This window comes from Cervus elaphus, chromosome 20 (genome assembly GCF_910594005.1).
Source record: "Cervus elaphus chromosome 20, mCerEla1.1, whole genome shotgun sequence".
In the NCBI taxonomy this organism is placed as follows: domain Eukaryota; kingdom Metazoa; phylum Chordata; class Mammalia; order Artiodactyla; family Cervidae; genus Cervus; species Cervus elaphus.
In genome coordinates, this window is record NC_057834.1 from 50,748,795 (window position 1) to 50,764,895 (window position 16,101).

General features: G+C 47.5%; 1 protein-coding gene across 4 annotated transcripts in view; it reads left to right on the plus strand.

Annotated features, from left to right (window-relative positions):
- The window catches only part of IGSF3 (immunoglobulin superfamily member 3), a 111,458-nt gene that overhangs the window by 70,354 nt on the left and 25,003 nt on the right, over positions 1-16,101 (plus strand). For 2 of the 4 annotated variants that reach the window (XM_043875799.1, XM_043875800.1), the window contains exons 5-8: positions 2,225-2,614; positions 3,986-4,045; positions 6,773-7,174; positions 10,667-11,071. In XM_043875799.1, coding sequence (XP_043731734.1) covers positions 2,225-2,614; positions 3,986-4,045; positions 6,773-7,174; positions 10,667-11,071 — 1,257 coding nt within the window. The remainder of the gene's footprint in view (positions 1-2,224; positions 2,615-3,985; positions 4,046-6,772; positions 7,175-10,666; positions 11,072-16,101) is intronic. The other 2 variants (XM_043875801.1, XM_043875802.1) reach the window with 2 other exon arrangements.

Consider the following 16,101-nt stretch of genomic DNA (forward strand, 5'->3'; position numbering starts at 1 on the left):
AGAGAAACAGAGTGGTCAGGCCAGTTGGCACGAAGCAGGAAGAAAAGTGTTATGAACACAAAGTTTGGAGAGCTGGTCCAGAGGCTAAAACTTATGTGACAAAAGCCTTCGGTTGTGATGGGTTGGGGGGTGGGGGTGTCACTGGAGACATTTGCTCAGTCAGTGAAGTATGGGAGGTCAGAAGCAAAATTTCCATGAGCTAAGGAGGGAGAGGGGATTGAAAAAAGCATGAATCAGTGTATGAAGGTTTAATTGACTAGGGAAGAACAAGGACAAATTACTGGGCAGAAAGGAGGAATCTCATCTTAACCTGGCAATGTGAAGGCTTCACCATGCTACGAGGGGGAATCCCATGAGATCAGAAAAATCTAAGGAAGACTGCCCCAGTTGCAACCAGCCTCACTCTGAGGAAGTGGGAAGTCTGAGGTCTGGGGCACCTGTTTGTAAGTCTTTGGTGGCATTTATGTGGAAGGGGTGATTTTTTTGTTTGTTTGTTTAAATCACTGATATTGAGTTATAAGTTACTGCAATGTGGTTGACCAGAAAGCCAGTGTCTGGCAGCTGACATGGGTTCAGTCCCATGTGGGTGTGTGTGTCTAGACAGAGGCTGGCAGAGTGAAACCCACATCTCTCAGGTTGGTCTTTTGGGAGGGGAAGCAGAGGCAACTGGTGTCACTTTGGAAGTGAGACCCTAGAGTCGTTGAGTGTAGTTCACTTTGTCAGCAAGTTTGGGTAATAAAAGGAAGAGGTTGATTCGCTGGAGAAAATGGGTATTTGGGGCAAGACACTGGCTCCGGTGGGAAGGGAGGAGATGGAGAGCCTGAGGAATGGGAGGGTACAAAACGAGAAGGGGAATGTGGAAGCAAGTGCTCTTGTGATTCCTGTGTTTTTAGGGAAATGGGATTCTCATCTGCTTGAATAGTGCATGGGATGGGGGATAAGAACAAGGCAAGGTGGGATTTCCCTGGTAGTCCAGGGGTTAAGACTCTGTGCTTCCAACACAGAGGGGTGAGGACTTGATCTCTGGTCATGGTAACTAAGATCCCACATGCGACACAGGGTGGCCAAAAAAGAAAAGAATGAGACAAAGGCCCTAACAGTAGAGGTAAAGACTTGGGAATGCCAGTGTAAGGAAGACAGTTGAGACTGGAGCTTATGATTCTACAAGGAATTCAAACCTCCCTGTGATGAGATTCTCCCTTCCATGTTCTCTTTAGAGGAACAGAGCTGGAACTGGGAAGAGAAGGACTTGGGCCGTGGTTGAAGCTACAGACTCCCCTTCCCAAGGCTCTGTGACTCTGTTTCCAGAAGCTTCTCCAGCCCTTCACTCCTGTATCCCCTGCCACCAGTGCCTGTGAGACACGATAATTGTCTCATGGCATTTAGAGACTCACCATTACATGGTGTGTGGGACAGTTAGTGGCAGTGAGCCCTTCTTTGATCGTTGCCCTGCCCCCTCCCCCCATTCCTGATTAAGCTTCTGGTTCTTTGAAGGGTGCTTGGGTTCATTGACTGTTTTAGAGGTCATGTGGCTGTCAGCGGAAGTAGGTACTTGCCCCCTCCATCTTTCTAGAGATTTGATCTGACGGATGAGGGACTGGTGAAAAGACATTCGTTTCCACTTTTCCTATGCAATTTTGTTAGGGATTGTCTTTTTATTTCCAGTAATCACGTGAGGGTGGAAGACATTTTTCTCTCTCTCCATAAATAGACATTTATTTCTCTCTCCAGATAGATAAATACACTGAGAGAAAGAATATTTATTAGGATTGGGGTCAGCACCTGGGCCGCTGGGTAATTTTGTCTCACAAGTCTAGCAGGGTAATGTCTATAATATCTACTGAAAATATTTGTACTCCTGATGCTTTGACAGAGTTCTGGGCATATAGATCAAGGTTGGACCTTTGTACTCTGCTGTGCAAGTGAAATTAGGAGTGATATTGCTTGCTGATCTCTGGGAGTGTAGTCTAAGGCATTATAAGCTGCAGACAGAGCTGCATCATCTTGATTGGAATTAACAAGACTCTTAAACTTTCTGGGTCTGGCTACCTTTGAGTTTCCGCTGAGATAGTCGAGAGTTTTTCTCTTAAGACAGGGGTGGCAGTGCCTTTCCAGTAGTCAACTTGGTGAGAAGGTGGCGACGGTGGAAATTTGCTGATGCAGCTTGGAGCGCGGGGGCCCTTGGTCACCCAGAATGCATCCACCTTGTTATTTGTTTTCTCAGACAAAGAGTTCACCGTTCGGCTGGAGACAGATAAGCGGCTGTACACGGTGGGAGAGCCGGTGGAGTTCAGATGCATCCTGGAGGCGCAGCACGTTCCTGACCGTTACTTCGCTGTCTCCTGGGCCTTCAACAGCTCACTCATCGCCAGCATGGGGCCGAACGCCGTGCCAGTCCTCAACAGTGAATTTGCCCATCGGGAGGCCAGGGGCCAGCTCAAAGTGGCCAAGGAGGGCGACAATGTCTTCGTGCTGAAGATCTACCACCTCCGCCAGGAGGACAGCGGCAAATACAACTGTCGTGTGACGGAGAGAGAGAAAACGGTAACCGGGGAATTCATCGACAAGGAGAGCAAGCGTCCCAAGAACATCCCCATCATCGTCCTCCCCATCAGTAAGTGTAGGGACGGGCCACTTCCTTTCCCTCCTCCCACTGGTCCGGTCCAGGAGCTAGCATCATCTCAGGGAAGTCTGGGGAGAAGAGAAGAGCTGTGGGGAGGGCAGGGCAGGTTCAATCAGCTGGCAGAGAAAACCAGTTACCCCCCCTCCTTTCTCCAGCTCACCTGCCCACACTTAGCACCCCGCCCCCTCTAGTAGGCAGAGCATCAGGTGTGTGTTTGCAAGCTGGCAGGGGGCCTAGCAGATCCGAATGCTAGCAGCTCTGTATAAACGCCAACAGTGCCGGCTCAGCTTGGAGACCAACCAGGACTCCAGCACAGCTGTTCACTCCCATGTGGGAATTAAATCCCAGAAGCAATGGGTGGGTGCCTGTCTTGAGACCTCACTTAAGAGGGTTGGTCTTTTATGGGAGGATTTTAAATCCTAAAGCACATTATTAGCAAAGATTTGCTCTCCGGGTTTGAGGGTGTAGGGACTGGCCTTTCCCTAATTGTCTCTTCACTTCTGGAAGTGGGTTTTTAAAAGTCAGTGGATGGGACCTCTCCCATCATCCTGGAGCATAGGCTTTTAAAGCTTAGCTCATTTCCGGGGGTGCTTGGGTGGGCTCCCTGCCTGCTTGCAGCTGGCATTGTCTGGGTGGGTATCGGTCAGGACTGGGGAATTAGGGGACTGCCTATGTTTGCTTATCTTGGATTTAATCATTCATAGTATCAGCATGTCCTTATTAATATCTCATTTCTCTCATAGTTTTAGTTTTAGTAAAAGAGAAAGCTTAGAATGCTCTGATTTTAAACAAGATGGTGAAGTTTTTAAACTAACCTTTAACCCTTTTCTCCACTGCTCAAACTGTTCTGTCTCTTAGGCCTGTAATGATTCCCTTTACATTTTTATTTACACTTTGACATTTTTAATGCAGTTTCAAGTGTGAGGAAAAAAACAGACAACAGGGGTCTTGCTGCTCTTTTTTTTCCCTTTTCTTACCAACAGGATGGCTTCTTTTGTGCTTATTTTTTAAAAAAATTGCTCTCTGACACACATCTCATTGTCTTGAAATTCTTTTCTTTCTTATTGCCCCCTACAATGCCTAGCATGGAGCTTTGCATAGGGTAGATGCTTGCTGAATATTTGTAGAATGGAATTTGTTGAATTGGATGCCCCTTCTTTACTATTTTCCTGTCGGTCTGCGCTTGCCTTAACCATGGACTCCCTCCTTTTAAATCTGCAACTAATTCCTCATTGTTCTGTAAGGATCCAGTGAAGGGCAGCCACACTGTGTCCTTCCTCTGTTTTTTGTACTAAGCAATTTCCCCCATCCCCTTCCAAGAACTTGTTTGATGATCTGTGGCCTGCTATATTGCTTTTCCAGCAGATAACTGGGTAGTTAAAGTCCCCCAGCACCACCAGATCCTGCCCCAAGGCCACTTGGGTAAGTCTACCAAAGAACACAGTGAATCACATCGGTAATGGTGATAATAAAAACTTGGATTTTAATGGCGCTTTTCCTCCCAAGAGCCCAAAGTGCTTCTGCGTATATCATCTCCTCCTCTGCTCCCAGTCCTCCAATCCAGTAGTATTCTGTTCATCCTCTGAATGAAGAGACCAGAGCACCACACGGGGAAGTGGCTAAGCCAGTTCCGTTTAGTGGTCAAGCTTGCACCGCATTAGAAATGCCTGCTTCTAACTCCAGATCCACCGCTCTGCGCTTAGCCTGTGCTCCACCATCAGTCTCCTGATTTGGAATTTCGTTGTGACCATGCACTTAGATTCTCATTAGTTCTGTCCTAGTTTTCCTTTAATCCAGAGAGTTTTAAATTGCTGGCTGCCTTTTTCTCAAGCCTGGAAACACTTGTAAATAGTCTTAATGGGCAGTTAGCTTTGTGTCTGTATTTGCTTTTGCCTGGGCTGCAGAATGTTTTTTTTTCCCCCTTGTAGTTTCACATCTAACTGCGTGGTTTTTTCAGGCTTGCTCAAACAGCAGCCCTCATAACAAATGAGCCAGGGCTTATAGGAGAGCCCATTAGGATGAGCGTAGGGGGTGGGAGCGGTGCCCTGTTAGTCATTCTTCTGCTTAAGGCAAGAGGAGACGTTTTTTTCCATTGATGCCAAAGTTGCCCTTCTTTAATTTCTCACTTTGAATTGATAGCACTGGAAGTGAGTCATTAATGAGTCTTTAATCTAAAGAGGAATATTGTTACTATTAACAATGATGAAAAATAATTACCCAATCTGATACTCTCAGTGTCATGACCTTTAGAAGTAGGACTGTTAGTACTTCCATTTTGCACATGAGAAATGAAAGCTTGTGTAGATTAAATAAGAGCCCTAAGACTGCAGGGTTAGGAAACAGTAGACTTGGGCCTGGAACCTGGTCTGTCTGCCTCCAAATCCTAGTTTTTAGCCATGAGTGCTGTAAATGTAGCTACTCAGGAGCTCTGTCATCACCATGAATCATCTTGGTGTGGCTCCTGGGAAAATTCCTATTCCCCACTTTGTCCATCGAGACCTTTTTTCACGTGAAACAAGCTTATCCAGAATGGGTGGCCAACACGTTCACTATAGCAAGAGCTCCATGCCTGGGCTCAGTGCTCATCTTTGCCTCTTTCTGCCTGTGAGGAAAACACAGGGCTAAGATTGATTCCAAATGCATGGTCATGGGTATGCTTTTACCCTCAGTAATTGGGTATGCCCCTTGATCTGGGATTAGATTGATTGATTGATTCAAAATTGTTGTGTTTCATGTGGATGGTGCCCAGAAAATTGGAGCCGAATCAATCTGGTACTTTCTGTTTTTTTATACCTTGCTTTTTGAGCTCTATAGATAATTATACAAAATAATATATGCATAATCAAGATAGATTAAAATACCCAAAGTCTTTATGAAAAACAAATAGTTAATGGGAATAGTAAAATTAATTATCATGATGACCAGTTTTTGAAAACCTATGTATTAGGTGATTTATAGACATTGGCTTATTTATTTATAATTTAAAAAAAAATTGCACAATGTAAATAACACTCTCCCCACCCATTCCATTGAAGAAGGCATGTAGAGCTTAGATAATTCCCTAGAGGAGGTCAGATAGCTAAGTGAGTAGCGAAGGAATAAAGGGAGTGGAATCCTTATCTGGAGTTTGATTGGCAGAAAGTCAAGGTCGAGAGTAGCAGAGCCCCTGGGCTGAAGGTGGATGGCCATGGGAAGGCGAGCCACTGCCTCTGGTCTGTTCCTCTGTGTTGACGAAAGCCTGAAAGGTTGCTCACCACTCGCTCTGTGAAACGAGGCCATTGCTGCTGCATTATTGCTCACAACCAAGGAAGAAAGAACGTGTTGTCCTCCAAATACTTCCTGTCACTTTTTTTTTCTACTTCCTAATATTGCCCTGAAAGACTCAAATGATATATATGAATGTTCAGCTTTTATTTGACTGCTGTAGCCCTCAATGATGGGAAGATTAGGTGAAGTAGAATTTTCAAGCTATTTAACTCACTGAACATCCAAGTCAAAAGTTCTTAACCCTGCTGAACACATTCCAGTCATCCCATCAGACTCTGAGGGGGATTGGTTCCAAGACCAGCCCAAATTTGAGGATGCTCAAGTCTCTTATATAAAGTGGCATTTTGGATTTACATATAACCCACACTCATCATCTCTAGACTACTTATACCTAATACAACATAAATGCTATGTAAAGAGTTGCCAGTTTGCCAAAATTCAAGTTTTGCTTTTTGGAACTTTTTGGAATTTTTTTTTTGGGGGGGGAATCTTTTCTGTCCACAGTTGGTTGAATCCATTTATATGGAACCTATGGATATGGAGGGCTGACTGTACTTGATGAATTGTTTTATGCCCTAAGGGTAATGTTTGATGACGTATCTCTTATATTCTGATCCAGTCTCAGGTCTTGGGCCCTCATTGTCCCACATGTTATCTTTGCACCCAGCAAAGGCCATCCTAGGTTATCAGATCTAAAATCACAGGCAGCAAAGCCCAGAGCCAGCCAGGACTCATGGCAGCAAGCGTCAGAGAGCATGCATCCTCCCAGGTCCCCTGTGCCTGAATAGAGCGACACTCATACCCCTTTCTCCTGTGATGTCTGTGGGGAGGGCACAGTGGAGCCCAGAAAGCCCCAGCGTGGCACTCTCTCCCTCTCCCCAGAGAGCAGCATCTCAGTGGAGGTGGCCAGCAACACCAGCGTCATCCTGGAGGGCGACAATCTACACCTTTCCTGCAGCATCCGGACGGCGGGCCGGCCTCTCGGCCGCTTCTCCGTCATCTGGCAGCTGGTGGACCGGCAGAACCGCCGCAGCAACATCGTGTGGCTGGACCGAGATGGCACTGTGCAGCCCGGAGCGTCCTACTGGGAGCGCAGCAGGTTTGGGGGCGTCCAGATGGAGCAGGTGCAGCCCAACACGTTCAGCCTGGGCATCTACAACAGCAGGAAGGAGGACGAGGGCCAGTACGATTGCCACGTGACCGAATGGGTGCGGGCCGTGGATGGTGAGTGGCAGGTCGTGGGGGAGCGCCGGGCCAGCACTCCCGTCTCCATCACCGCTCTCGGTAAGTAAGCTCTGCCGTCTTTGGGTGGGACCGCTGGGGAGATGCTCCCGTATCAAGACCCTTCTGGGAAAAAGTCACTCGGTTGTGTCCAACTCTTTGTGACCCCAGGGACTACAGCCCACCAGGCTTCTCTGTCCACGGGATACTGGAGTGGGTTGCCCTTTCCTTCTCCGGGGATCTTCTCAACCCAGGGGTCGAACCCGGGTCTCCTGCACTGCAGGTGGACTCTATACCATCTGAGCCCCCAGGGAAGCACATGGGAAATGGACGGCACCTTCCAAAGGTTTTGATTGAAGAAAGCATTGACAAAGTGTGGATGGGGTTCAGGGAACCAGCAGGGGTTCAGCATGGTGGGCCCAGGGGACGGGTGACAGCTGGGCAGTTACTCCTGGGTCTGGGTGGGAGGAATGAAGTTGTAAGGATTCTGGCCTGGGTGGTCCCAGGTAGAGGAACAAAGGCCACTGCTAAAACTAACCTGGAAGAAGATTCTCTCCCTCCTGCACCCAGGCCCTCCTCTCCAGGGGCTCAGCCCTCCTGGCAGTTTAGAGCCTGGCAGAAAAGGGTAGGACAAAACCTTTCACCATTTATTAGCATTTACTACCCTTCCTGGCTGAGTGTAAACGCTTAAGCTTAATTGTCCCTTAGAATCCTCACCTGGCTTACAAGTAAACACTGTCATTTTACAAGGAGATCCTGAGACAGGATAACTCATTTGCCCAGGGCTATGGCTTTTATATGACAGACCCACAGTCTTGAACCCAGGAAACCAGCAATCTGCCTTAAAATTATTTCCAAAGCCTGTGTTTTTATCTTTTCCTCCATAGGGCTCTTCCTAAAGAAAGCCATTTCCTGATTAGCATGAAATTAAGATACCTTGATATTTGCTAAAACCAGGGTATATTAGATTTCCTTCTTACGGGGTAGTTAAAGAGGCTTCCGTCAACATTTATCTGCCTAATAGAATCTGTATATTACATTTTACAAGACCAGTCAGCTACTTTGCTGGGAATGTGCCTTGTCATGTTAGGTGTTCCTGTTTGCCATGAGACTGTGACATCCGTTGTCCTCAGCGATTTCACATCCCACCCCTGGACCATGCTCACCTTCCTCGTCGATAGGGCCGCTGCTGTTTCTGGGCACACCCCACTGGAAGTGGCAGCCCCAAGTGGTTTTGCCCTCACCGAAGTCCTGTGTCACCACCCGCCCCAGATCAGAACTACTTTTCCTTTCCAAAGCATAATCCCAAAGATTGACCTGCTTTCTGCGCTCATCATGCAGCTCAGATTTCTGTCTCTGAAAGCCTCATCTAGTGGTTGAGTTTCCTGTTCAGCTCAATCCCTGAGCCTCTGCTCAGCATCCCCTGTGAACATAGGAGAAAGGAACCTGTGAGGAGAGTCCTGGGTGTCCAACAGGGGGAGTCTCTCCTGTGCTGTGAGGCTAAGAGTGTCTGAGGGGTGGTTAGAGTTAGAAGTAATTTTATAGCATCAGGTTGTCCTCTGAATTTTTTAAAAACCATATATATATATATATTTTTTTTTTTTTTAACTTTTTGGCTTTTCTGGGTCTTTGTTGGGGCACAGGCTTAGTTGCACCATGGCATGTGGGATCTTAGTTCCCTGACCAGGGATCAAACCCAGTCCTCTGTATTAGAAGGCTGATTCTCAACCACTGGACCACCAGGGAAGTCCCTGTCCTCTGAATTTTTTCATATTCATCATATGTCTGTGGTTCCCATGGCCAGGACTCACCAAGGGATTCTGACCTAACTCTGCCAAAAGATTTCATTCCGTACCTTGTCTTTTACCAATGGAGCTTAGAGTACTTTCCTTTATGTCTTTTTTTTTTTTAAAAAGCAAACTATATATGTAACAATATAGTGTCACTATATTACTATATATGTAACAAAATACAGTAATACTGTAATAGTACCTTGGAAGGTACTATTCCAAGTATTTCACAAATACCAACTCATTTAATCTCCACAAAGACCCATTTTACAGGTGGGGAAATAGAGGCAAAACATTAAGTAACTCATTTAATGTCACACAAGTAGAAAGTGTCAAAGTTGGGCATCTGGCTCCAGGGTCTGTGCCTTTAACCTAACCACTGCCTTAGGCTTCCCAGGAGTAAAGCCACCTAATAATGCCCCTGAAATCAGTGATATACATGTAGTCTGAATGCCTTTTACTGGCAGCTTGATAGTGGGCAATTTATTTATCCTCTCTGGGCCTCCTCTGTTTCTCCATCTGTAAGAAAAGAGTGATAAGCCCACCTGTCCTGCAAGGTTGTTTTGAGGATTCAGTGAAGTGAGGGGAAAGTGAAGCAGTTGGCACCATGCCGGGCACATAGATAGCGCTCAGGAAATTCTGGCTGCTCTCAGTTTTAGCACCATAACCAACGTGTTAATGGTCCGTCATACTCTCAGGGCTGACAGGACTCTCATCACCCATCTGGAGGAGTCAGTATTTTGCATTAGGGATGCTGGAATATGGAGAGACTCAGTCTAGCACACCTGCAGGGCCCCTCTTCGCCCAAGGTCCCCCCTTCTGAAGATCAGTCCCTCCTGCTGTGGGTCCTTTGCTGCCTCTTTTCCCTGGATTCCATGAGGAGATGGAAGTCAGACTGGGGAGCCAGCCCGAGCTGCGCTGCCCGGGGAGCATGGACACCTGTTCCACCTGCCTCCCGCTTCTCCACCACAAGTGCGCTGATGGGCCGGGCATGAAGGAAATTGGCACTGGGCTTCTTTCTCCTGTTTCAGCATGGAATCCAAGCTGTCTAGGGACGGTCCCACCTCCATGTACTCAGTCTCTGCTGTTCGGCGGGGGGGGTGGGGGGGGGTGGGCATTGACGTAACACAAATCCATGTGAAGGTTTCATTGGGAAGGCTCTGCTAGTGCTGCTTAAGGAGAATCACCGCCAGCCTCTTTATTTGAGGTCCTGTGATTTGTTGGGTTTGTGTGTCAACACGCTAGCAGAAGTAACACTGACCTGGGCATCAAAAGAGCCCCCTGTTCTTTACATCTGTGTCTCTTTTGCTGTTTTGCACAGAGGGTCACCATTACCATCTTTCTAAATTGCATATATATGCGTTAATATACTGTATTGGTGTATTTCTTTCTGACTTACTTCACTCTGTATAATAGACTCCAGTTTCATCCACTTCATTAGAACTGATTCAAATGCATTCTTTTTAGTAGCTGAGTAATATTCCATCGTGTATATATACCACAACTTTCTTATCCATTTGTCTGCCGATGGACATCTAGGGCAAAAACCACTACAATATTGAAAAGTCATTAGCCTCCAATTAAATTGGTTAATTAATTAAAAAAAAAGAGCCCCGTGTGTGAACCTTTGTTCTGTTAGGAAACAGAAAAACAAAACAAAGGTTTTGCCAGGAGCCCTGTCACTGCATCCCACTGCCCTGAGGAAGACAAGTGTTTGTCTCCATGCAGATATATTTGTCTATCTACCTCTCTCTGCTCTCTCCAGAAACAGGCTTCGCAGTCACCGCCATCTCCCGCACACCGGGGGTGACCTATTGCGACTCCTTCGACCTGCAGTGCATCATCAAACCCCATTATCCCTCCCGGGTCCCCGTGTCAGTGACGTGGCGGTTCCAGCCGGTGGGCACCACCGAGTTCCACGATCTGGTGACCTTCACCCGGGATGGAGGAGTCCAGTGGGGGGACAGGTCTTCCAGCTTCCGGACCCGGACGGCCATCGAGAAGGCGGAATCCAGCAACAACGTCCGGCTGAGCATCAGCCGAGCCAGCGACACGGAGGCGGGCAAGTACCAGTGTGTGGCGGAGCTGTGGCGGAGGAACTACAACAGCAGCTGGACGCGGCTGGCCGAGAGGACCTCCAACCTGCTAGAAATCCGGGTGCTGCAGCCAGGTGAGGGTCCCGGGCAGGTCCCACGTGCCTCTTCCGGCTGATGAGACGCAGGGAGGCAGGACGAGTCAAGTGCTGAGCCCTTGGCCGGGCTGCTCTTATTTCCCAGCTTTCTAGTTCAAGAAATTTCAAATGTGCAGGAAGCTACAAGACTCGTATTCCCTTTCTGTGATGACCAGTTGTTCACATCTTACCAAGTTTGTTTCTCCCTCTGTGGGTCAGTTTTTGTTGTTTTTGAGCCATTTAAGAGTAAGTTGCCAACATCAGGACACTTCCTCCTAAATACTTCCAGTGTGGGTCTCTGAAGATCAGGACTGGGTCCCACCCAACCACAATAGCGGGCTTCCCAGGTGGTTCAGTGGTAAAGAATCCGCCTGCCAATGTAGGAGACGTGGGTTCGATTCCTGGGTCAGGAGGATCCCTTGGAGCAGGAAATGGCAACCCACTCCAGTGTTCTTGCCCAGAGAATTCCATGGACTGGAGCCCACCAGGCTCCAGTCCATGGGATCGTGAAGAGCCAGACACGACTGAGCACACATACACACTCTAGAACCACAACAGCGTTGTCAGACTCTGGGAATTTAACACGATTATAGAACAGTACCAGCATTTTGCCAGTTGTCCTGAAAATGCCCCTTATAGTGTTTTCTCCTTCCAAACCCGCTTCGAGTCACGGGTCACGATCGTATTTAGTTGTCATGTCTCTTTAGACTCCTTTAATCCAGGACACTTCCCCAGTCGCTTGTGTGAGTGTGTGTTTGTGTGTGTGTGTGAAGATGTTGATATCCGTGAGGTATGCAGGCCAGCTTGACTGTTTTGTGGAAAGCTCTGTCTCTTAATGTCATCTCCTGTGATCCTTGCCACAGTGATGTGAACAAGGTACCCATTGTCCCCTGTTTGCAGACAGGAACCTCAGAGACGAAAGGGAGAATAACAGACTCTTACTGAATGTTTGCTTTGCACTGGGTACTTGGGATTATTTTATGAAAATTTCACAACAACCCCAGGAAAGGTTAAGTGATCAGCCCAGGGCCATGTAGCTGGTGAATGGAGCCATGTTTGAATCCTTTCCCCCACACTGTTTCCTTGACCTAGGCCCTGTCCTCCTGCCCTGGATTTGAGCACTTGAGTGCTCCCCTCTCCCGGGCAGGTGGAATCTCTCTTACATCAGGTTGCAAGGACACACTCATTTGGGGAGCCTTAGTCAGGGGGCAGTGTGCAAACACTCTCACCTTAATCACGCCCTTCCTCTAATGAGAGGGTAAGTTTGTGCTGCTCTTTTGATTTTCTCTGTGTATGTACCTGTCTCCATTTAGGTTGGTGGCAGGCAGAGGGTGGAGCCTGGCCCTGAGCAGGAGAGCACCAGCAGCCATGCAGTGAAGGGTGGGGTCTTTGCAGAGACTTTGCAGAGATACCTCACCGACTTTGCAAAGATGGTTTGAACACCTTGCAAAAAGAGTGTTTCTGATTGCTCACAGCCATGGTGTGCGCCCAAGCCCCATCTGCTCCACCGCTGCAAATGATCACAGTGTTTGTTATTTTCAGCAACCTGAGGTTACAAAATGGCAACATCTGGGCTTATCCTTCACCTCTTCTAGCCCCATAGCAGGGTCCTGTTTGGAGCGAATGACAGGGATGGTTCCCTGGCCAATTAGAGCCGAAGCTTGGACAACAAGATGCTGGGGAAGAGGCTGTTCTGCTGAAGTGGATTTGCAGGTTAATGGGGGGTTAAGCAGAGACCCTGTTTTGTGTGAACCCTTGTTGTGGAAAATGCTGAGGGACCCACTTGTCTGCCTTTCTGAGTAATTGCATCCTTTGTGGTCTCCTCTGTCCTCACGGTCAGATTGTGAACCCCCTCAGTGCCTGTCACGTGGTTCCAGCTACAGAAGGCAGAGGAAGTACTGACCCTAGGACCTTGACTGGTGCTGCCTTTTCAAATAAATTCCTAATACTTGCTTGTTTGTCTTACTACTTAGAAGCTAAGACGGAAGTACTTAAGGAAAGAAAAAGGAATTTGTTCATTGAAGATTCTAGTTATTTGGATTAATTCTGGTGCTACTAAAGGGGAAGTGGGGCTTCTCAGGTGATAAGAATCCACCTGGGATGCAGGAGACGTGGGTTCGATCCCTGGGTCGGGAAGATGCCCTGGAGAAGGAAATGGCAACCCAGTCCAGTATTTTTGCCTGGGAAATCCCATGGACAGAGGAGCCTGGGGGGCTACAGTCCCTGGGGTCACAAAGAGTCAGACATGGCTTAGCAACTGAAACAACAACAGCTAAAGGGGAAAGGAGACAGAAATGTACTAAATACCTCTTGGGTTCCAGGCTTTGTGCTTCGTTCCTCTGTTTTCTTTTCAAATTCATCCAGCAGTGAAATAGTATAGATGTCTTTATGCCCATTTTGCTAATGAGGAAACCTAGGCTCCCAGTGTTTAGGAGCCTTGATAGGGACAGTTTGCTTGTCAGATGGAAAACAGATTGGAACAAGGAACCTAGGTTGCTTTGATATCCATGTATCTCCATTTTCCATTACATCATTTTATTGCCCCCTGGAGAGTTAGGGGACCCGGGATCTGCTCTGAGGGCTATATGTTCAATTCTCACATGGCTTACACTGAGTCAGTTTGTTTGTGATTTCACCATGAAGCGAGAACAAGCAGCGACAGGCATGGGAGACTTGGGAGCAAGTGCCGGGTGCTTGGCCTCTGCTCAGAGGTGCATGGTAATGCACTTGGCTGGCCCTCTGGGGGCCGCAGAGAGCAAGGTGGGAGCTGAGGCTGAGTGTGCGCAGCTCCCGGGAGGGACAACGGCACCAGAGAGGGCACATCCCCCTTAAGTGTTCTGATCGCTCCTTATCAAATATTTATGCACTTAGCACTTAATATTTTCCAAAGGGCTTTGTGTTCATTTTTACTCTTTTCCTCACACACCCTGGTTGTTACTAGAGCTTTTATTTGGGGAAAGTAGAAGTGGAGAAATACCAGAGGGCTGACCACGCGCCGGACTGTGTATTGGACACTTGGTGTAGATGGCCCTCAGTCACCTTTCCTGCAGCCTTGGGAAGAAAGTACTGCTTGTCCATTTTATAAATGGAATATCTGCGGCTCCAAGAGGTCAGGGCTTGCCAGAGTCCAAAAGCAGTGGGAAACAGGGGTGGGAATCCAGGTATGAACTGCCTTAAAAAGCAGTTGGGGTGGATGAAAGGGAGACTTTGGCCTTTTTTAGACTGTATATCAGAAATTATTCTTTCTTGGACTTCCCTGGTGGTCCAGTGGTTAAAACTCTGTGCTTCTACTACAGAGGGCACAGGTTCCATCCCTGATCAGGGAACTAAGATCCTACATGCTGCATAGTACAACCCCTCCCAACCCTACCCCCCAAAAAATCCTTTCTGCATTCAGTTAATCTCATTTTCAGAAGCAGTTTCTCTTTGTAGAGTGCTGTGTGGAGGTATTTCATTACTGGTGGCAGAAGAAGTAACGGCAGTAGTGATATCAGCTGATCTCTATTGAGCATTTCTGGTGTGCCCATCACCACCCTGAATGGTTTATATACAATAACACTCGTCATTCTTAGTCCATGCAGTTCCATGAGGGGGTGCTGGTTTCACCCATTTTATAGGTGAGGACACTGACACAGAGGATAAATAAATTACCCAGCGATCCATAATAAGTGGCAGAGGCAAGATTCAAATCCAGACAGGCAGTCTGGCTCCAGAGTCCAGGCTCTTTATTTTATTCTATTATGGTATTTTTTTCTCCCTCTCAGGAATCTTCTTTGGTAACATACACTTGGATTTAATCCACCCTCTCTCTCAGGCTTGCCATCCCTGAGCCCCTTTAGCAGATTCTTAAATTTGTTTTCTTCAATTGGAATCACAAAGTCCCTGTAGAGGTTCCTCCAGACACACTTTGCTCATGGTGAAGGAGTTTAAATTGTGCCTCCTTGAACACCTCTGTTTCTTCTCATTTCTGCCACCAGATGGCTCCAAGGCTTGGGGACACCAGAGCTCAATCCAGTGCTGGCTTCTCTTCTTTTGACTCTGCTTCCAGACTCTGCTTCCACATCATGCCTCTCAAACCGTGGGTTCTTAACCCTGCTCTGGTGTTTTCCATAGGAACATCATCGCCCCACCCCCTGCCCTTTGAGAAGATGCTTTTGTTGAATATGCTTGTTCCAGCAGCGTGAAGTAGAAACCCGGGGACTGCTGGCTCACTCACGGCGGTCCTTTTATCAGCTCTCTACAGCTGGTGTCATCTGCTCCCGAGAAGACTCTGTATGCTCTGTGCCCTAGACCAGTCCTTGTCAGAGCCACCGACTGACCTGGCCACACCACGGCTCTTTGTTTCTTTGAAATCCCTGGCTGGATGGCGTGATAAACATATTGTGGATCCAATTATTGACCATTCTAGATGCACGCTTCATGTTCCAAATGCACATCCGTAAGGAAATCTTCAAGGAACACCATCACCCCTCCTGTCTTGTTGATTTAGCTTAGCCTTTACTACCATTGAAGGCAGAGTGTAACACCACAAGGGGCATTTAAGCAGGACGTTTAAGCCAGTTCAGCATATTTTATTCTTAGCTCTTAATCAGTTATTTTCCTTTTAATTTTGAAGCATTGCTTTGCTTCCTTCTGATTTTCTTGAGCACCCGAAACACCCTCCAATTATATATCCCTAAATACAGAAGCAATAAGGGAAATGTCAGCACTCATTTTCCAAATATTTACAACCGTTATCTTGGTCTGGCTATTAAATATTGCGCATTGAAATTGACAAAGCAATAAACAAGCTTCGAGGAGGACAGCCTCCGGTGTAGAAAGCCGACTTGTCAGTGGGTGTATTCTGCGGGGATTTTGCTGATGGGCAGTTGGGATGAATATTTAATACCCTCTGGATGCTGCCAAATCCGTTCTCTCCAGTTTCTCATTGCTGACCTGGCAGGTTGGGCGAGCTGAGGGCTCTTTGCTTTGACTTCCGTGAGTCCGGGGCCTGTGACAGTGGCTCTCCCTGGCAGAGTCTAGCAGGTGAC